The following is a 23,024-nucleotide window of genomic DNA, read 5'->3' on the forward strand; positions in this document are numbered from 1 at the left end:
TAATTGTCACAAAAAGATAGCTGATTGCAAAAATAAGATCATTTGAGATGTTTAAGGTTTATGTATTAATTTTTTTACTCAGTAAGTGTGTAACTGTAACTCCTATCCTTCTGAAAGTTTCTTCTTCTTTCCTCCAATGTTTCACTTTTTTTCCCAACTACTTTCATCTCTCCAAATATTTTTTCTACCAGTTTTCTTCAGGATTGCTGCCTGGTTCATTTCCACTTTTCAGCCACAGTGCGGACATCTTGGACTCTCACTTAGGTAGGCTCAGACATTAGGAGGCTGCCAGAAAGACAATGGAAATACAACTGTTTTCTAGTAAAGGATGCAACTCTTACAATGCCAGGAATCTCATCCATGCTCCCAACCTCCTTGTCCTCCCATCCATTTCCTTACTTCTGAGAGATGAAAGAAGTTAACCCTGCCAGCCTTCGTCACAGAGACCTTTTGTTATCTTCAGCTCTAGAAAAGAAAATAGTAAAGCACCTGCCAAAAAGGGGCTCGGTTGAAAAAAAGACTTTGGATTTCTGTAAGTTGTACAGAACCAGAGAACAAAACAACAATCTGTTTTGAAAGTTGTATTTTGAAAATCAAATTAATTGCTCATGCAAGTATTCTCTAGGTGGAATTGAGCTGGTTTCATCTAAGTCACTTTATGAAAGTGACTTAGTCGCTTCTTTCCTGTAATTTGGTATTTTTACTTGTTAAAACATATGAATCTCATTTCAAGTGGAATATTTGTTGAAACAGTACATTATGTTATAGATACAGATTCAGACTTCAGTAGGTTAGAAATTGGAAATAGTAGTCTTCAGACTACAATCTCAAAACACTTGAGGAAAGGTGTTGCATAGCTCCATCTTAGATGCCTCTTCTATCCTGCCTAGGATAGAAGACGTAGAATCATCAGGGACACTTTATTTAAACTGCATGTCACCAGAACTGGTATGCATGCAACTTCTGATGGTGATGACAATATATTGAGTTTTTATGTATCTGAAGGGCCTTCTAATCAGAAAATTTTATTTGTCGTTAACATCTTGCAGATCTTGCTGCCTGATGTGCACATATGAGAGTATGACAATATTGTGAACCTGCTTTTTTCTGACAGTGTGTTTCCTTGCCTTTATCATAATCTGAATTGTTTGGATATTAGTTATTAGCAGTGCTTGCTTTAGAAAGGAAACAGTTTGGAAGCACATCCACTATGTTCAGATATTTCTTTGAGCAGAGGGATAAAGAATACAGATAGTTGTGGGTGCAGTAGGAATGCTTTATTTATCCAAAGGTGATTGGTAGAATGTGAACCATCTTAATATCTTGAAAAATGAGTGATCAAATAATCTAATTTGTGTAGCTCTCCTGTCTTGCCTACAAGCCCTTCTTTACTTTCTTCTTGACAGAGTATTTCTTCATACAGAGACTTTTTTCCCATGCTTGCTACTGCTCCCTTCTGTGTGTGTGTCTCTCCCTCCAACCTTTCCTTTGCACTCCAGAATTTCCTGTTTTTTTTCTTTTAGTTTCTGTATTTTGTTGAGGCTATTACAATGGCTACAAAGTAGAAAAATGTTTTGACAGGCTTTCTGATATTTCATGTTATTTTTTAAAATCCAGTCTTTTAAAGAAGTATTCAGAAGCCTCCATTCTCAAGGACTTATTGTCTTCCATTGCATGTTATAATGATTTCTAAGTAATTTTAAAAAAGTAGGAAAGAAAGAAAACTATGTAAGAGAAGTAGAACTCTTCCTCAGAGGATAAATGAGATCTGGCAGACAGTATTCCTGTGTTCATTTGCTGCTTTTGAGAATGACCTGAATGTACTTTTCATAGGTATTCCACTTTTTTCATGTTTGCAACATCTTCAGAAATCTGTATTCAGTCTGTGGTTTATGTGATAATCTGTTCTCCAAAAAGCAACTGAAATTTATATACCAATGGTTGCCTGATGTAACACTAGTGTGATGTTTGTTACATATGTACCAATACTTTCTTCCTAATTTAAACAGTGACATTCTTTTAGATTATGCTCTTTTTGCTGTTCAGTGATTGGATTTTTCCAAAGATAGCATTTACATCTCATGTTCTAGATAAACTGTTATTTCTCTCCCTCATAATATGGAACCTATGTGTTGGAGAGAATTTTCACTCTTAGATAATTAACACAAAATCATTCATACGGTATCAGAAAATATTTGTTGCTAATAGCTAGTCTTCAGGAAAAGTTCTATAGCTCTATATGAAAAGTGAATTCTGATAGTTTCCTGCCTTGCTTCAGCTTAAAAGTCAGGTGTGTATTCTGGAGATCTTTTTTTCCCAGGTGTATCTGCGTCTGTGTATATATATTTTTACAGATGGAGAAAGCATGTGTGTATGTACACACATGCATACAAATATTTTAAAACAGTTTTGCTTTATTAATGGTGTTGCACCAGCAAATACAGATTCTTTAACTTCAATTATGGAAGTAATCTAAATGACCAATTTTTTTAAGCAAAGATACTCTTTTCATTCTGAAGCAGAACATTACTTAGGGGAGCTGCTTCATGGAATCTTCCTAACATCTTGCCACATCTATTGAGTAAATATCATATGTATGTAGAAGGTGTGTGGCACTTCCTAATTGTGCTAGTAAGGATCTCTTTGAGGCTGATGCCTCATGAAAACTAGCTTTTCAACTGTCACGTGCTTTCTCAAAAGTGTCTCCTTTGGTGAAATTTTTGTCTCTACTCTGTTAGTAAAAAGATTTTTTTTTTTTTTTTTGTGCAGCAAAAGCCCACAAAGACATTAGCAGTATTCACACATCTGTTTTCTCAATACTAGCAACATTCTGCAGTACTACTTTTTTTTTCTTTTTTTTTTTTTCCCCCTTCAAAACTAACAAAGCATTTGTTTAGGAGTTACAGGGACAGCATGCACAGTATCTTCAGTATGAAGGGCAGTATGTGAAGCACTTTGGACTGAACTTTTTTCACCAACTGTTCATAAACTTATATAGGTCACCAGGTAGTATCTTGATACATGTTGTATATTACACTATTGCTAGTCAATTCCTCATTTGAAATATAAGTGGGACTTCACGATGGTAGACCTTTTGTATAGGTAGAAATTTTTAGGTGTATAATTTTTTTCTCTTTCTATTTGTCTCTTGATCTATTTTCCAGTTTATTTAGGTTACCATATTCTTTGGAGACTTTAGAAAAAATGGAGCAGTTGGTTCTGTTAATCAAGATCCTTGAAGCTGTTTAATACCACTATTTATGAGATACCAGAATGCCTGAGGAAAGAGATTATTCAAACACATTTTTCAATTGTTTGCTATAGCTTCAGGTCTGAATAAAACATGTCTCCTGCAGAACTCAGTTTTGAATTGTTTCCCTGCACAAACTTTGATATGATTTTATTATTAATAGAATAGCTCCAGTAGTAAAAGAGTCTAAAATATTGCAGCTTCCATAATCAAGAATGTTATTAGACCAAGTATTTTGTTTGTATTAAGTTAATACTTGCACAAATTCTAAAAGTTCAAGCAGATCAGAATGTCCTTATCTGTTGTGGTGAAATCTGGGCCCTACTGAAGGTGTTTCCTCCATTTGATGTCCAAGTTTTCTCTGAGCAGTTCCAAGAGGCTTGTTCCAGAGTGCTGTGTACATTATCTTCAAAGGCCACTCACTGCAAACTGAGCAGCTGCATGACAGGAGTCATCTGCAGTACAAAGATGGAAAGCTGCTGTTTAAAAGTCCCCTTTCTGGGAAGCAAGCTACCAGTGGGAAGTGTTTGAGAAAACCTGGTTTGAATATATAGTTTTTTCTACCCTTGCTATGTTTAATCTATCTAGCTTGAAAATGCTAAGATATTTAGTCTCAAGTCTCACATGTAATGTTATGGGGAGTGGTCAAGCAAACATTGATTTTATTGCTGTCCTGCCCTTTCACCTATTTTTCACCGCAAAATATCGTGGATTATACCCTTATTGTCTGCATTGGATTTAGTCTTGAAAGGTTGTAACTTGAGTCTGGCTTGAAATCTGACAGCTTTCTGAGTATTGATTTACACTTCTAGAAAGAAAAGGAACCAATCTCAGCAAGTGTCCTGCTTATTGTAATAGGATGGTATATTCTAGTGCACAAGATGTATCTGATGGTTGTTTGCCCATGCGTGGACAAATGTATTCTTTCTCTTGGCCAAGTCTGACATAGATATATAGATATGTATGAAACCAGTTGGGATTTTTTTTTTTCCAATTCTGAGACTGTGCTCCTCCTCTACTTTTGTACATTCAAAGAGTAGAGACAGAAGGTGCATAATAGAAGCCACCATTCTGTGCTTCCTCTTCAACTCTTCCTTCATTTTCATTCTCTTCCATGTGGCAGTTCATTGCAGATGCATCAGTGTAGGGGAGGTAGTACTGCAATAGAAGGATATCTATTTGGAAAATTATCTCCTGGAAACTGAAATTAGCACAATTGTTAAATCTAAAAAAAAAAAAAAAAAAATACTAGGTGGTTAATTCCAACTTCTTTCTCAGTATGGTTTCAGATAGTGGAAATCCCAACTGGAATGTAGAGAAGAGATATAAATCAAGAGAAAGCAGAAAAAAAGCATGGAAATATAACAACAGAGATTGTTTTAGGCATCACAGCTGTAGAAACAATTGAAACCCTCTGTTTATGGATTATAGGGACAGTGTATTAAGCAGTGTGTCCTCCTCTTCCACCAGGCCCAGATTAGCTTAGGTGGCCATTTATCAGATTAGCTTGGCCGTCAGTGTAGCAACCGTATTTGGCTCTCCATGGTGTCTGTAGGGTGATGGATATGAAGGCAGCTCCATTTTTTCCTGTTTATGCTTGTGTACAATTTGTGTGCTGAAGAAGGCAAGGAAACAGAATATTTTGCACTAGACAATTAATTCCCTTCATTGAAAATAATGACAGTGCTTTCATAACCTGGAAGTGCTACATTCTGAAATAAATATACACTCAGTCAAGTTTCTGTTATGGCTACATGCCTGCCCATTTCCGTACTAGTAAAACTAACAAGGGGTGTTTTGGCATCAGCTCACACTTGAGCAGCAGTGAGGGTGTTTTTTTTTCTGAGCTGCTGTGGTAGCTATTATTGTTTATTATATGCGCTGCGGTGCCTCGGAAACCCAATCTAAAGTCATGCCCTGTTGTTCCAGACACCCTACAGACTAATAGAAAGAATAAAAAACCCAGGTCCTCACTACCTTTGACAGCTTGCAGTCTAGTTTAAGACTGAATGCAATGAATAGATAAAACAGACAAATAGGTTTGGGAAGGCAAGAGTATAAAACAGGTCCATAAATTAAAAGCAGAGGTCTCAGTTCACTGTCTTTCTAAATATTTTATTTACTTGCTAAATGCCATTTGGACTTTCTTCGCCAAATTTACACTTAAAATAGAGAGTGGCTGTGATGCGCATCTGTTTCAAAGTTTTTGTCTACTACCACACATGCAGTACTGTTGAATGGTGTGGCATTTTTACTTTTAGAAGATTTTCTGTTATTTTGACATGAGTGATGACAAAGATTAATGGGTTTTTGCAGTAGTATGAGACTCAGCATTTTTTCATTAAATAGAGGGTTAAAACAATCAGGAAATTCTGTAGGCACTTCAGTATCAGTTACATGTTAGCTAAAGAGGCTGGCTGTCTTTCTTTCTTGAATGGACATTTCAGATACCTAAATACATATTTCATATAATAGAATTATAATCTTGGCTTTAAGTAGTTGTGGTTGTCTGTGAACATGTAAAGGAAGAGATAACGCAAATCAAAATTTTAACTTTAATCATTAAGAAATATTTTGCTTGCATTCAGTTGTGCTCACCTCTTTGTCTAATATTCATACCTCTAGTATATTCTAACTTTTAGGAAATGCAAGTTCTTGAAATTAAAGGATGATGTTCATAATATGAATGAGGCTATGTTATGCCTGGAGAGAAAATAAAGACCTTGAGTTGGATTCTTTTTCGTGCTTGAAATCTGACTATTCTGTAGATCTTCTCAGCAGCATAGTCTGATGCTGGTTGGCTGTAGAAAATATGATTCAGATATGGGCTTTGGTCAAGTTCACTTAGTAAACTCTACAAAAGTTGGAGAGCTTGGGGGACAGGAATAGTCATCTGCTGCATTTAATAAGCTCTTGAGAATCTAGGTAATGTATTCTATTCTGGGTATTTTGAGAGCTGTTCTAATGTACTATCTTGGTTGGGTTATTCAGTACTCAAAAACTAGTCCTGATTTTAATTATTTCCCAGTCTGCTAGTTAGCTATGCCAAAACTATTCCATGGAAGGTAGGGTTAAGGTCCAAGAGGAGCAGAGTATTCTAGATTGGTGCTTGAAATGTTGGTATGAGTCATATTTCATGTGTAACTATGAGCTGCAAATTCCTCATTTTAACAGTTCATCCTCCCCAACAAAATAAAGACTGGAGCTCATTTTTTTGTTAATAAATTTACAGAATCACAATCACAGAATCATTTAGGTAGGAAAAGACTTCTGAGATCATTGAATACAACCTATGACCTAACACCACCCTGTCAGCTAGACCATGGCACTGAGTGGCACATCCAGTCTTTCCTTAAACAGATCCAGGGATGGTGACTCCAACACCTCCCTGGGTAGTCCATTCCAATGTTGCACCACACTTTCTGTGAAGAAATTCTTCCTAATGTCCAACCTAAGCCTCCCCAAGTGCAGTTTAAGACTTATCCTGTGTTGTGTGTCCTCTTGTCCTGTCACTGGTTTCTTGGGAGAAGAAACTGAAAGCACCTCATTACAGCCTCCTTTCAGGCAATGGTAGAAAGTGATAAGGTCACCCCTGAGCCTCCTTTTCTGCAGGCTAAGCAACTGCAGCTCCGTTAGCCACTTTGTGTAAGAACTGTGCTCCAGGCCCTTCATCAGGTTCGTTGCCCTTCTCTAGACATGTATTTTCCATTGCCATTTAGTTATGTGCCTCGTGTAATCTGTAAAATGTGTTTACCCCCTGCAACAAACATAAATGAAAATCTTGGATGTAAAGAGTGATGTCCTGGATCAAACAGTCTTGCTTGGATGCACCTCTGTCACTGCTTTGATAACAATGCAGCAAGAAAAAGTAAAGAAAATTATTTTATGGATGAAGGCTTTTTATTCTCTAACACCTGGATGTTTTACACTTTTCCTTCTGCACAAGACCACTTTACACAGTTGTCTTTCATTTAACCAGTGAGAGTCAGATATATCTCTTCCCAACCTGTTGAATGTTGAGGGTATTGTGAAGTGTTTCTCCTAAGATTTAAGTGCAATTGTGTCCTGACAGTTCTTCAGTATCTTACATATTGCTGTGAGTAGATCATTCCTACTCTGTTTAGGCCTGACATTAAAATGCATTTCTTCTAAATACAGTGAGAAGTTTGAAAGAAATTTACCCCATTCTTTTCATAAGCTTCTTGCATACAAATGAACTTTTGTTCATACACCTTATTCTAGGAAGTAAAAATAAATAAATAAATAAAGAGCCTAAAGAGGCTACTTTATGAGTTCACTGGTCATTTTCTAGGGACAGATTTTTAGACTATGAGATTTGGGTGTTGGAGTTTCTTCAGTGAGAGTATACAGGACATTTTTCTGGTTGTGCTGGTTCTTTATTGATTTTTCAATAAGAATCAGGTGCATAGCTCATGCTATCCTTTCAGTGGTCTTCAGTGCGATAAAATATTAAGCGTGTCAGATCTTGAACAAGAATAATATCTTAGATAAAGGAAGGAAATAATCCAATCAGTCAATTATCTGGCTTGAGGAAAAGGCCTTGGGAGATCTGAGTTGTGAAGGGGGTTCATTACAAGACTGGGGTGTGACAAGCACAAATGCTTGGTCTGTAAAATATTAATTCCACTGATGAACTCTACAGTTGCCTAGATCTCTAGTACTCTGTCTCAAAGGTCTTCAGGCCCATGCAGAATCCCATTTTGGTTTCTGGGGCTCAGAATGTAAAGCTAAATTTTTAATTAAAACCCCACAGATTTTCCCCTCAAGAATGTTACTTAATTGGATTAATCTATATGTATGGAATAGAGAGAAACTATAAGATGGGAAATTTTTAAGATGGAAACAATTTGAATCAACTTTTTAGAAGAAATGTTCACAATGTCTAAAATTAAAAATACTTTGAGGGGAGGCATAGGAGGATTTATATCTAAAAATGCCACAAAGGAACTTCTCTTGTGAAATTTCCCCAAAAAGAAATATTTTTCTGACTAGCTCTGGATAGAGAGAGCTCATTACCCTATTACATATAAGAAAGAATCAGTCATAATATGAAACAGAGACCAGAGGCATTCCCTTCATACTTTACACCATCAACATGCCTTTTACCCAAATTTGTCACATGAGAATCAGTCTTCAACATCTTCCTGGAAACAAAGTTAATATTATACTAAAAATGTGCAAGAAGAGGAAGGACATTTTTATATCTTCTAACGGAAAGCTGTGCACAGATTGGTGGGCTAGCACTGCCTCTGGGCCAGTATGGTGTGTGCTGAAATGCAGAATGATGTCTGTTCACTTGCTCAGCTTAGAGCTACTTCTTGGCACAAAACTTCTCATAAGCCAATAAATATTTATTGCCTCTGAATGCAACCAGTTTCATATGAGCTATCTCAACTGTTTTGCCAGGGTTTTTCAGTTCCAGGATTATCTTCCTGAAATCTGGACCTCCTCTAAATGACTTGTCTAAATGCCAAAGTGACAGAAGTGGAATTGAAAATGTGTACTCCTGGCTGTTAACGTATTCATTGCCTAGCCCATATTTCCTTATGCACCATGAAAAAAGATTAGAATTACATTGTATTCTAGAAGTGAGAAAAGGACCATCTAATACCAAGTCAGAGACTTTTACAATAATTGTTTTTGCTCCTAATTCTGGAGTAGTCTTATAGGCAAGGATTTTGAAAATCTTAGTTTCTAGGTTTTAAGACTTGTTCTGTTTCCCAGTACTTAATGTTAACCTGTATGTATTGGAAAGCAGCAAAAATCTTGTCCATAATACAAAGGAGAGTCTGCATGAATTGGGAAGTACGAGTTAATTGTGAACATAATTGCACTTCTGGTGGATAATTGCAATCGTAAGTCAAGCAAGACAGCTTCTAACAGTTGGGTCAGATTTTTAATTCTGTGATCTAAATTATTGATGAGGATATTTTCACAAGCTTTATGCATAAAAATTGACTTCATAACAGAGAGGTCAGCTGGTCTTGTCTTCTAGCCTTTATGATTCTCAGTGATAATCAGAAGTGTTTTCTTGTAAATGTATGCTGTTTTTATGCATCCTGACATACATGCCAAATGTAGGTGGTAAATTACTTACAAGCTTTATGAAGCAAAAATTAATTCTGTATGTTCGAGTTGAAATAGTGATTTAGCACCTTGGGAATCTTGCAAGCCATTTTGAGTCAATTATGGAAAGCCCAATGCAGGCTACTTTTCACAGTGTGGCTGCAGTCAGACTAAGTGGTATGATGCATAAAGAAAACAAGAGGATCAGTACAAGAATGCATAATACTGTTGTATGAATCAGCAGTGTTTCCACATCTGATAGACAGCTGCATTGAACATAATAGATCTTGAGACCAATACAGTGTTAATAGAAGAGAACTTGAGACAACTGGTGAGGTTGATTAGGGCTATAAAGATATTTATAAGAGGAGACAAAAAGGTTGAGATTATTTATGCAGAAGATGGATTGAAAACTTCTATAACCTGTCTCCTAAAGCAAGATTTAAGAGTCCATCCAGTATCATCAAATAGAATAAATTCAAAACAGATAAACAAGAATTTCATTTTGTACATGAAACACAAAGAAATGACAAAAGTCAAGGTCACAAAGATGGAAATTTAAGATAATTCAGAAAGATATTTGGCACCCATTTTAATTAGAATTTTAAATAATAAGCATAGGGGGTATTAGAAAAGATAAATCACTTTGAAAAAAAAGTGCCTGAGTCAGTCGAACGTACTTCTACTATAATGGTTTATTGCATCTTCCTGGGATGTGTTTTGGCTCATTGGCATTATGAATATTGAGTAAGAGTCAGGATATCAGACAAAATGGACAATTTTTTATATTCATGGTTACAATTTCCCCTCCTTGGCAATCTGAATTAATTTGTTATAATTTCTCTCTGTTTTGTTTGTCAAAAAAAAAAAAAAAGGAATTGATGGCAGCTCTGATTTCCCTTCTGTCCCCAGAAAGTAGATGTCATAGTTGCCTTTCAGAGATTCAAAGGGTCAAATATTTTGATATTTCTTTCCTTCATATTTCATGCTTATGATCTATAAACAGGTCAGTGACTAGAGAAAATATCTAATTCTGTGCTTCTTTTCTGTCATTTCACTACTTTGATAAATGAGAGATGGTATAATTTACAATTTCAGGGATGCTGAGCTGGAAGCACTAACTGGATGTGTTTCATTCTAAAAACACTTATACCTTGAAAATTTTTCTGCCTCTGAGTGTCTGAATTTCTGTATTGCAATAACTATTAAAATTCTTACCATAATAATATGAAGAATGTAATACATTCATAAGAAGTTTCTTAAAAAAATTTTTAACAAGAGTGTCTCCTCCTCCTACTCTAATTTACAGGACAAACAATTCCAAGTCTAAAATGTAACCCTTCTTGATCAGGGCATTTGAATGCTGAACCAGAATCTGAATTCTGAAGGTACTTTTTCTCTCCACAAAAGTTCAAACCCTTAAATACCATTATGTTAGCTCTCAAATTAGCAAGCTATGGCTGTGACTAGAACTGCTTAAAGAAAGAATTTCTGTTTTATGGGATTTTCTGGGTTAAAAAGAGATTATCTTCAGTTGTGGAATTACAGGAATAAATACTGGAATTTCCCCCCTTGCCCTTCCCCCAAAATAAACCCAAAATTAATTAGACTTAATTATAGTCCGTTAAAATCAGAGAATATTGTAGTTGAATGCAGGTCAAGCAGGTCAAGAGCAGGTTACTTAGTGCCATGTCCAGTCCGGTGCTGAGTATGGGTTGTCTTCTTCACAGTGAAATTTATTTTCCTGATACATGATGTCAGAATTTCCCAGGTACCAGCTCTCTGTTGCACCTTGTCCTTTCCCTGAGCAGAGAATTTGCTCCTTGATGCCACTAGGGTCCTTAGGTGCTGCCAGAGAGCTGCTCCTGCAGCCAGGATGTTCTCCTTGTCCCTAGTGCCTGCCATAAAGATGCCTCCAAACAGGGTGGATCCCCTCCAGGTGCAGGTATGCACACATGTCTCTGTTAAAAAGTACTGTTAGCGTTTTCCTCACTGTTGCCCCCGAGGGACACTCCTACCAACCAGCTGCTCCTCAGCTGGATCTGGTATCACTGCTCCCAGCCTTCAGAGTGGTGCCTGTCAGTCCGGCCAATGGTCCTCGAGGTCCTCCACACCCCATTCTAGTAGGGGACACCATGTCACAGGCTTTGTTAAATCAAAATTATCAGCATACACTGCTCTTTCTTCATTCACCAAACCAGTGCTGTACTTATGCTGAGGTCTCAGGTGACACAGTTCAAACTTACAGATGTTTATTCCCACTAAGTTCTTGTTTTTCATATCCTGGGTGTTGTTTTCTGGAGAAGTTGATTTGTGACCTTTCCAGGGACTGAAGGTGATTAACCTGTATTTACCTGGAGTAATGAGTGCAGAATTTGAGCTGTTTTGCTCAATGGCCATGGTCAGAAATTTGGCTTATTTTCTGACTAGTTTTTCTCCCTGTTTTCCTCATGTTTTGGCTAAAACTGATGTGTTGGAATAATGCAAAGGGTCTGGCATTAAAATTCAGGTAACTCAGAAAAAAAAGCTATTTTAAGAGAAGGACAATTAATTTGAGGTTATTTGAGAACTTCCATAAATGTAGTTGTTTAAACATGGAACATTGAAATGCTGGTTAGTGATCCCCAAATGTAGAAGGGAAGGTAACAAGAGGCAAATCACAGGGATTCATAAAATATAGCATGACTTTGAGCACTATGATAAGCAGGCTATTCAGTCTTGCTACAGTGCAAATATCTGTGGTAGTAAATCTGCCAGACACTGCTATGCTCTGAGGAAGGAACGAGTTTGAAGGACATTCAGCTGGGCAAGGCCACGAGCAAGAAAATTTTATAAGAACCTGAACATACCTAGAAGTCATTAGGGGCTAAAATGGAGGCAAAGTGATTGTTATGATTCACAAATGTCTAACAAAGGACGATAGAATAAAATCAAGGGAGAGTCTATCTGTCAGGAAACTGATTGATTGGTGAGATCTTAATAAGCTGTGGACACACTCCCATGCAAATCTAAAGGACAGCCTGTGAGCTATGAAAACTGAATCGATAACAAATATGAAAATTTTATCAGTCCCATAAGAGCAGATAAATGAAGTGAATGCTTTTATGAGAATCCATGTGTCTAGCAACTGTGAAGCTCTATTACATGCTGTGAAGATGATCCATTGAAATTTCTGTGGAAAAGTTGCCACTGATTCCAGTCAAGATAGATCAAGACCTTAGTGCTAATACAAGACATGTTTGTCAGAGTAATTTGTCCAGGAACAAAGGTGGCAGTGCACTAGGAATGGTTCTACCAGTTTAGGACCATAGGGAATACCTAGGGAAAATAAATATTCAGTAAGCCATTAGCTGTGCATGGGAAGCCATAGAGATGTGTTAACTGATTATTTGTTTTCCCTCATAGGAAGAGTAAATTAGTTAATTGGTTATACTTGGAAGTAATATGGTATGGGGCTATACTATTCCATCCAGGAGAAAATGCTAGGCTTATGTGGTTTGGTTTTATTAGATCTAAAAGACTGTTCTATATATGACAAGCACATGAAAGTTCATTTTGATTTTCCTTGTTTGTCAGGAAGTTGTTTTCTTTGTCTCACTTAGATATTTCACTTGTGGGGGCCTCGAGTGTGCGTGGAGCCCGCCTTGTTCTCACACAGACTGTCGCCCTTCTGATGAAGAGGTTTCACCACACGAGGCGAGACTGGAGAGGAAGCCTGTCAAATGTGCTGCTGCCCATCCTCTTTGTTGCACTGGCAATGGCCCTGTTTACTGTGAAGCCGCTGGCTATCGATTATCCTTCTCTCAAGCTGACACCAAGACTTTATGACAATGCAGAATCGTTCTTTAGGTAAAGGGCTCATCCATCATCATCAATATCCAGGGTTCTGGGACCTTTACCCTTGAGTTCTCATATTTTAAAGACTATTCATATTCCAGACAGAATGATAGGTTACTTTTAACAGAAGTTACATGGGGCTTTTTTCAGACGTTTAGTACAATTTTATAGATTATTATGAGGGAAAGAAAAGCTGTGTGTGAAGAATTTTCTGGAGGAAAGGGTAAAGTTTAAGATCAATACCATCCATGACCATTTATATGTAAATGCATGAGTGTATTTGAACAAGCCCTTGCATTTTTCATTTTAACAAATTGCTTGGGTCTGAAGCTATTTTCTCAAAATAATTCTTGGATTGAAAATGCCACACAGTATTAACAAAGCCAGCTGCCTATTTATTTAACCTAATTTCTATATGTTCAGCTTTGAAACTAACCAGATTATTTCTTTATTTGTTTTTAATGTACAGTATCTATAGAATTATTCTACATAGAGCGCATATCGCACATATAGATCACTTTCTCTGCTGCACAAATGCACAGATAAACATAACAAGATGCTGTTTGAATTTGTAAATATGATACAAATTTGTTTTATAAGCATAAAAACACATTAGCCACGCTAACTGCTAGGAGCACATATTTATAAAGAGAATGATGCCCATTGGTAGATGTTGAGATTTGTTTTGCAATAATTGTAATGAATTTTCTTTACATGTTCTCAGAGATTTTTGAGATATATTTTGGTATGTTACCTATGCATGCATCTTATAGTCCTTTAATGAAAATACATAGGAGCCTGAACCTGATGATTAATAGAGCTAGACATATTAACATGTCTTTATTTCTTTCCTTTTTTTATTTCTCTTACCCCTTCACTCCTTACCCCATGGACCACTTTGAACAGCACTGAAGATGGTAACATAGGAAACCTTTCTCAGGTTCTACTGGGATATTTCTCTGACTGGGACCACTCATGTACACATTCACAACATGGGTAATTGTGAATAATGTAACTATTTCCTAAATTATAAGTATCGAACATTTCAATTTTTTTTTTCTTTTTGTGTAATGGATTATCTTAAGCTTTTTTTGGCAGCATGAGGTTAGTGACAAATCTGTTCTGATAAAGGAGCTGGCATCCAGATAAAGAACATAAGTGGACTTTACTGCTAAAGGTCTTATCCATACAGCTTAAAAGTCAGTCGTAATTTTCTGATTAATTTCAGGATGATTTTGACCAAGTCTAGTGTGCATATGAAGGATGAATAGACAATAAGGAAAATATTTGTTATGAAGCATTCTAGACTTCCAAATTTAGGATTGCAGTGGTGACCATGCTTAAATAATTGCTGCAAATATGAGACCTACAGCTCATTTGATGCCTATATAAATATTTTTAGTAAATCAGCTTTGACACAAATGAGTAAAATTTGTTTCACTTTAGACACAGCTGCCTCTGTGATCAAATTCTAAGGTGTTCAACATGCCAGATCTGCTTATTAGTCTCTGGATTTCTTCTGTTAAGTAATACATTTCTTTCATTTGGTAGTTACACTTTTATTATGTTTATTCCCATTAGAAAAAATAATTCATGCTGGCAGATGGAATCTACATCACCCCTGGATTCATGCAGATGCATGTCTGAACAGGAGGTATGTAATTTTTTATTTACTTATGCATGTAAAAAATATGTGTGTGCATATTACTTCTAATTCCTTGACTGCTGTTTTTGAGGAAATAAATCCTCACAGGTCTGGCTTTGTTACGATCGGAGATTTACTTCTCTTTCAGCTAATGAAATTGAACATAATTTTCTTTTATATATATATATGCACAAATATGTGCACTAGAAATGGCTATAGATTGATCTGAAATAACAGGATCAGAGACAGCTGAATTATTTTCAACAGATGCAAATTAGTTTAAAAATGTTAAGGGCTCTGATTAAGAAAAACTGTCATGTAAAACAAGGTTAAAACATAACACTTCCATATCATCTGGAAGACTACCTGCTTTCAAAGGGAAGGGCAGGTGAGCCTAGCTGACAGAACCCACCAGGGAATCTACACATGATGGAGATTTAATTGTTAGAGTTTGTTTATGTTTTGGGTTTTGGATTCGAAAATAAAACAGGCTTCAAGAACTGAAGGATTTTGAAAAATGTAATGAGTTACTGACCTTCTTGACTTACGACCTTTCCTGCTGACTTGCTCTGAGTAGTAAACGAGAATGTGAAACTGTGTCTGAGGTGAAAAATGTATTTCCAGAAAAGGGAACCTCCTACAAAAAAAGTTTACTTTGTTTTAAAGTATATAATTGTTTAGAGTAAGAGTTGCATATGAAATATAAAAATACAGTTTTGGAAAAAATGGAAGGAGGAAACTAGTTTTTTACTTTTCAGGGAAAGGAATAAGTTTGCCTCTCATACCAATGAGATTTATACTTACAATACAAGACAGTTGAATAAAACACAAAATCGGAACTTACACAGGGAGAGGCCTATTAACCATGAAAACTGAAAGAAGTCACTTGACAGTCGAGGCAAAACTTGTATCTGTGAGCTATGTAAGAGCAATCATTGAAAGTGAATTTTTAATTTCTGTAGGGTTGAGACATCAAATGAACATTAAAATTTTTCAGTTGATCAACATAAAGTACTTTGTAAGGCTTCTGAGATAATGAAATCTAATATCTGTCACCTTTTCTTTGATTGTGAGAATGTCCCACTGAATCATTAGAAGACATCTTCCTTTATTCTTCTCTGCAGCCCATCAGTGAAAATTTTAGAAGCCTATAACATTAATTAGAATTTTGCTTTCATCTCACATTTGTCTGATGCCTATTTTGTGTTTCTTCTCAGGAAAAACAAATAAATAGCAGCCTTGCCTTTTTCATTGCTGTAAACATTCCTAAACTTATATACAAGTTTTGATGTTTTCAAAACAAAACTGACTGACAGGGCTGCAAGAGAAATCAAAGGGATTTCTAATATGTAGGTGGCACAATCATTTGAGTTGCCTTATAAACATAAAACCATACATAATTTATTGAAATAGTGTAAAAGCTAAGAAAGGCAAATCCAGTTTAAAAGAAATGCTGTAAAATCTACATAAAAATAATAAAAAAAAGACCATATGTAGTACCACTCTTTTAAAAAAATTCTTTACTTATTTATACTGTTTTTCAGATGTGCCCAAGTTTCAATACCTCTGCTCCCTATGTGAAGAATAAGAAAGGACATATTTTGTATAATCTTTCAGGTTTCCCTGTGGAAGAGTATTTAGTGAGGCCTTCCAACAAAACAAGGTAATCTTAAAATGTCTAGCTTTTGTTTATCCTTTGTTTATAAATCCCACAGTCCTTCCTGATCTAAAGCATAGACATTTGTCACTGAGAATACAAAGGTAGTTGTCTTTATCTGGTGATTGTTATCAAGGTGTAGAGTCAGACTACAATTCAAGGTGACATGAAACCCCCTCAATGGCCTCATCTCAGAACTTCCTCCAGTAGTTGCATGGTGATTGCCTCTAGACATACTCTTGATTTTCTTCCACATCTTGAGTTATTTCAGCATCTCAGAGATGCATATCTAAACCAGGTGAACAATATAATTTCCACTCTTCAGAGACTCAATCAAATAGAGGTGGATATGCTCCAATTAATATATTCTTTGAAGTAAAAAGAGCTGGTATGCCCCTGGCAATAATTCATATTCTGTGATATCAGCAACAGAGGTTATCTGCTGTATTTTGAAGTTTACTTATGTGCCTTTACAAATCAACCACTGCTGATAATGTAAGTGGAAATATTAGACCATGTATGATTTTATCAAGGAGAAGAAAGTGTTAGGCATTTATATTTTAAAAGAAGGTGCATCTGATTTGATATAAATAGAGGTAAGCATCTTTGGATGGAAGATTTGAGCTAGAATACAAGTGGAATAGGAAGAAATAAAGCTTTTTAAGATGCTTCTGGAAGTCAATAATACCTCACTTGCCCATGACCCTTTCCTGTTACTCAGAGATTTCAGCTTTCAGAAAGCAAAAAACCTTATCTAAGGGAATATCTTTGATGGAAAAGAGCCAATAACATTCACCAGATAAAAGACTACATTGTCCCCCTCCTTTTTAACAGGGAAGGAGTTTATGAGTGAAATGTTACTTTCAGTTGAAAAATAAAACATTAGTCTAGCTATCTCTACTTTACCTTTGCAAGTAAACTGCAAAGTTTAAGGCAGATAACTTTTTGTTACTTTAATTTCTACTATCAGATATGGTGGTTGGTCTTTCGGAAGGATGAAAACATTTGAACTTCAAGATAAAAAATTGAATAACACCAAATCTCAGCCTCTGGCTAAGGTAAGGTTGCATGTATGTTTGCACATCTGTATGTATGTATTGATTACTTTTTCAGGCTTCAGACACCACAGCACTTAGCAAATAATAAATCACTACATAAAATCCTTGCACTGAGTAATTGGAAGAAAATCCTCTGTCTCTTGTAGTCTAATTCTTTGTTTGTAATTCTTGAAGTATCCTCCTGTGTTTGAGAAACAGTTTTAAATGAGTCAAATGATATAGCTTTTGTAGCTTTTTTTTTTTCTAGTGAACTAATTTTAGAATCTAAGTTTAAAATTTGTTTTTAAATACTCAGCAAAATTTTTTTTTTGTTTTCTACAAAAAAACAATGTCAGAATTGGCCAAAGTGCATTGAACATCACAATAGTGGGTTGCTATTGATGTTTTTTTCATGCCTACAAGGGATACTTTGCTTTGCTTCATTTCTCTTACCACCCTCCCCCTAAGAGTAAGGACATCTTCTAGAAGCAGCTCCTTCTGCATAACAAACATGCTATCCTTTTCTCAAAAAGATATTTCTAAAGCATTCCAAGGGAAATAAAATCCCCTGCATGGATAAGTGCTTGTTAGCCTCCAGGTCTCTTCCCAAGTTTTCACTATACCTCTCCACTGCATACCAAAAGGCCTTGAGGAAAAGCCGTTTATTTCAGTTGTGCTTAGAATAATCCTTCTGTGACTTTTGGGATCCATTCAAATGTAGATGTGTTATGAGCAGAGGAACAGATGTCTTGGAAAAGTATTGATGCATGTCAGTGAGTGCTATCTATTTTTGTATTTGAGGAAAAAAAGATTTGTTGAGAGGAAGCTGTGCATTTTCCAGATTCCCGATTAGGATATGAAAGAAAGGTTCTTCTGTTTTTAAATTGTTTTATGGAAATATAGATTTTATTTGCCCTTATAAAAAAAGAATATTAGGAACAGTGTCAATAAAATCTAAAAATCCATTTTGGGACAAAGTGTAAGAAAAAAATACAGATATTCTCCAATCCAAAGTAATTTCATGTTTAATTTTGCAAAATCACTTTCTGTTTCTAATGCCTATTCCATGTAATTTATTAGAAGTCTCCCTATTTTATATACAAATCTGAGCATAGATTTTCATTTTGGTCATTTGTAATCTCTTTTCCAGTCCCATATATTTTATAGCTTTGAACTCTAGTTCCATCAATCCTTCATTAGAAACTTGAAGGTTTTCAGTAAGATTTTTTTTTTTGGACTGTCATTTTTTCCCGTGTATCTTTAATCATTTTAGACTCTGGTTTTTACATGCTTGCACTGTGGTCTTTGTCAGGTCCTTTTTTTTTAAATGTCTTTGCTATAGAGCTCCACCTGCCATCAGGACAGGGATAAATTATGGTTATACTCTTAGTAAGTAAGCTTCATATTTCAGACCCAAAGCAAATAGTGGAGTATATTTATAAAGGGCACTGTGTTATCTAAAGTATCTCCTGGAAGTGTCTTTCAAGAGATGCAATGTCAAATTGTTGCATTAACCTTTCAGCAATTAATGACCGGATTTTTACTTTGACCTTTCAGGCTTGTTCTTGAGACAGTGAATGTACCATTTACATAGGCTGTAAGAAAGAAAATGAGAAATTTGCATATGAAGGGAATTACTGTATGATTCACTTCATTTGAGAAAATTTCTGAGTCTTTGTACATTTTTATCTTCTACTCAAAAAGCCAACAATTTTTCTTGTTCAAATTAAAAAAAAATTATTTAGTGCCTATTTTACTGCACCTAATTATACTGTGCTGTATACACATGTGTATATGTGGTATATGCATACAAACAAAGGATGTCTCTTGTGAACACAACAGACAGAATATATCTACTACATGACAAGTGTGGCTGATTAAAAACATGGATTATTGGGATTCATTGATCATCAGTGCTGTGTAGCAAAAGCACAACTTCTCAAATTTTTTGTATTTTTATGACTGTATATTCTTTGGCTTCCTTTGGTAATATGGGCAAAAATTGTTCCATAATGGTTTCATAGTTGCTGTTTTTATAGCATAAGGAAATATAGGAAGAACATGTGGTAATTTTAAATGCTGCTGAAAGGCAAATTGTACTGTTCACGTGTCATTTGGAAGAGTACATTCTTCCAATCCCAGAGATTGAGACTTGAGGCTTTACAGTACAGTAGTTGTATAAGTGTCCAGAGGAAAAAATTACATCTCTCCAATATGAGAGATGATATCAATCATGAATCTGGTTCAGGAATGCTTAGGGATTTCTCTGCTCCTTCTCATCCTTTTTTCTTTATAGGCCATATGTTAGTTGAAATGTCAGTCTGGCTTTATTCTGGAATATTAATGGCAAGTAAAATATTATATAATAACGTAAAACACGTCTTCACAGAACTTCTATCTCATGTGGTGAGGGATTGTGTTTTTCCTTGGAAAAGAACTTTTCTAACCATAGATAGAATATAAAATAAAATAAAAATAAGTTATATTGAAGTATATATTTTTCTGTTCTTCAGCTCATTTCTGCCCTCTGTAAATAATTACCTGTGTGGCACAGAAGGAATATGAAAGAATTTTCAGCTACAGCTGAAATATATTTGCTTTTTTTATATTTTACCTTTGTAAGCAATTTTGAATAAGACACAAATCTTTAGAAGAAAAACCTTATATATATCTTCTGGTGAAGTGAACAACCTCAAATGTCTCTTTTTTCGGATTATAATAAACTACATATCCATTTTCAATTTTGTTATTTCCTGGTGACATGATTCAGCTACATAATGCAGCTTGAAGGAATAATTCCAATTAACATGTTGGATATTGAAATGTATTCTTACACACAATGCTCTATTGTGTTTTTTGTATATTCATTTGAATATTGGTCATGTTACTATATTTCAAAGGGGTTCTCTGAACATTTGTGACCTTTTCCCTACCTGAATTAAATGAGGATGTGTTGTCAGAATTTTGCTTTATTATATTTTTAATTGTCTTTTTTTTTCAATACAATGGACACAATTGCAGTGGAGTTTCATTATGTATGTATAACTTTCTATTTGGCACAAATTTTTTAAAAAAGATAGAATAAGAGATGGGTGTATGGGGGTGTGAAAAAGACAGGTTACCCTTGATATTTGTTTCTATCTTTTTGCTCTGCTTGCTATTTGCACAGGAGATTTTCAGTTTTCCTCAGGAATCTTAGGTTCTCTTTCACTATAATTCTTTAAAGACCACTCCTGTTGATTAGTGAATGAGAGATCTAGATTGTGTAATAATTTGTGGGAACTGAATTTGAGAAGAACAAAGGAATTCCATATGATTTTGCAAAGAGGGAAAGACTTTGGGGTTTGTTCTGGTTTTTTTTCTTTAAATGTGGGAAAATGAGAGTGTGAGATATTTGAGTGTCATTACATAGTACACAGAAGACAACCAGGGGGTCAGGTCCACCTAACATGGATTTATGAAAGGCAAATCCTGGTTGAGCAACCTGACTTTCTATGACAAAGTGACCTGCTTAATAGATGAGGTAAAGGCTGTGGATGTTGTCTACCTAGACTTCAATAAAGCATTCGACATCATCTCCTACAGCATCCTCCTTGAAAAACTGGCTTTTCATGGCTTGGTCGGGTGGCTCTTTGATGGCTAAAAAACTGACTGTATGGCTGGGCAAGAGAGTTGTGGTGCTAAATCCAGTTGGTGGCCTGTCACTAGTGGTGTTGCCCAGGGCTCAGTTTTGGGGCTGGTCCTATTGAACACCCTTGTTGATATCTGCATGTGGGGATTGAGTGCACCCACAGTAAGTTTGCAGATGACACTAAACTGTGTGGGAATGTTGATCTGTTTGAAGGTAGGAAGGCTATGCAGAGAGACTTGGACAGACCCAGTCATTGGGCTGAGGACAACTGCATGAGGTTCTATAAGGTGAAATGCTGTGTCTGGCACTTGTATGCCAGCAACCCTATGCAGCACTACAGGCTGATGGAGGAGTGGTTTGAGAGCTGTTCAGCAGAAAGAGACCTGTGAGTACTGGTTGACAGCCAGCTGAATGTTAGCCATTGTGTGCCCAGGTAATGACATCTTGTCCTGTATCAAGAATAGTGTAGCCAGGACCAGGGCAGTGATCATCCCCCTGTACTCAGCGTTGGTGAGGCCGTACCTCAAGTACTGTGTTCAATTCTTGGCCCCTCACTTAAAAATTACATTGAGCTGCTGAAGGGTATCCAGAGAAAGGCAACAAGGCTTGTGAATTTTCTAGAGAACATTTCTTATGGAGAATGGCTGAGAGAGCTGGGTTTGATTAGTCTGAAGAACAGGAGGCTCAGGGGTGACCACATTCCTCTCTACAACTCCATGAAAGGAGGTTGTAGTGAAGTGGTGGCCAGTCTCTTCTGCCATACATGCAGTGAGAGGACAAGAAGAAATGGCCTGAAGCTGAAACAGGGGAGATTCAGATTAGACATTAGAAAAAAATTCACTGTTAGGGTGGTCAGGCTTTGGTGTAACTTTCCCAGGATTTGGTGGAGTCATCATCCCTGGAGGTGTTTAAGACGTGCCTGGATCTGACACTGGCTGATGTGGTTTAGTGTTCTAGAGTTGCAGTGGTACTGTTGGGTTGGACTTGATGGTGTTAAAGGTCTCTTTCAACGTAGATGATTGCTATGATGCTGTTGAGATTTCAAGCAGCTCTGTAAAGAAGACATAAAGAGGAATAGAAAATGAAAGGTAATGTAGGCATGAGCAGTGGCAGATCAAAGCTGCTAATTTTTAAATAATGACTGAAAGAACTGATGGCAAAGAAGATTCAAGGGTGAGAGGCAGAGAAGAAATGACAGGGAACACAGAGTGGTTCTTGGAATCACAATCTAGGATAGATGGGAGGAAATAAAATGGAGCGTTAGAATACTGTAAACCTCACCTCAAAAAATGTGGAGATCCAAACTAGTAGGTAGTCAAGAGAATGAACCAGAAGAAAATAATTATTAAGAAAGAGAAACAGAAATGAAGATTAGAGCTGCATGGGTAAATATAGAGCAGAAAGCATCAAAAAACCCAGTCAAAATCTGGAACTTTGTTTCTAAGTAAGGTTTGTAGTTTGATAGTATAGGGGAAAAAAAAGGAAAATTATCTACAAGTAAATAAAAACAGCATCAAAGCAATAGTAAGAAAATTTTTAGGGAAGTTGCCAAGAAGTAACTGTATAGATGGTAATTTTAGATATTATCTAAGAAAATGGAAATCCTAGATGAGGAGTGTTAACGCAATAAAGACATATATTAAATCCTGTTCACTCACCAGTATGATTCAGAACCCAGACACACAGTGAGAATTGCCCAGCCTAGAATGTACAAAATGCAGAGTACAAACAGCTGATTTCAAAGAGGGAAAGGTTAGGAGTTTTTCAAATGTTTAAAAAAAAGGGGAGAAGAAGGGTTGCTATGATGTGAGAAATGGATAGTAATCAGATAGTTTTAAATGTCATTGAAACTGAAAATAAACATACGTAATAATCTGACC

General features: G+C 36.1%; 1 protein-coding gene across 1 annotated transcript in view; it reads left to right on the forward strand.

Moving 5' to 3' along the window:
• The window catches only part of LOC146441689 (ATP-binding cassette sub-family A member 13-like), a 141,441-nt gene that overhangs the window by 55,624 nt on the left and 62,793 nt on the right, over positions 1-23,024 (forward strand). The window contains exons 25-29 of the mRNA XM_085052185.1: positions 12,940-13,186; positions 14,081-14,170; positions 14,756-14,828; positions 16,364-16,482; positions 17,447-17,534. Coding sequence (XP_084908311.1) covers positions 12,940-13,186; positions 14,081-14,170; positions 14,756-14,828; positions 16,364-16,482; positions 17,447-17,534 — 617 coding nt within the window. The remainder of the gene's footprint in view (positions 1-12,939; positions 13,187-14,080; positions 14,171-14,755; positions 14,829-16,363; positions 16,483-17,446; positions 17,535-23,024) is intronic.

The sequence above is a fragment of the Lichenostomus cassidix genome, chromosome 2 (assembly GCF_008360975.1).
Source record: "Lichenostomus cassidix isolate B80296 chromosome 2, HeHo_3.0, whole genome shotgun sequence".
In the NCBI taxonomy this organism is placed as follows: domain Eukaryota; kingdom Metazoa; phylum Chordata; class Aves; order Passeriformes; family Meliphagidae; genus Lichenostomus; species Lichenostomus cassidix.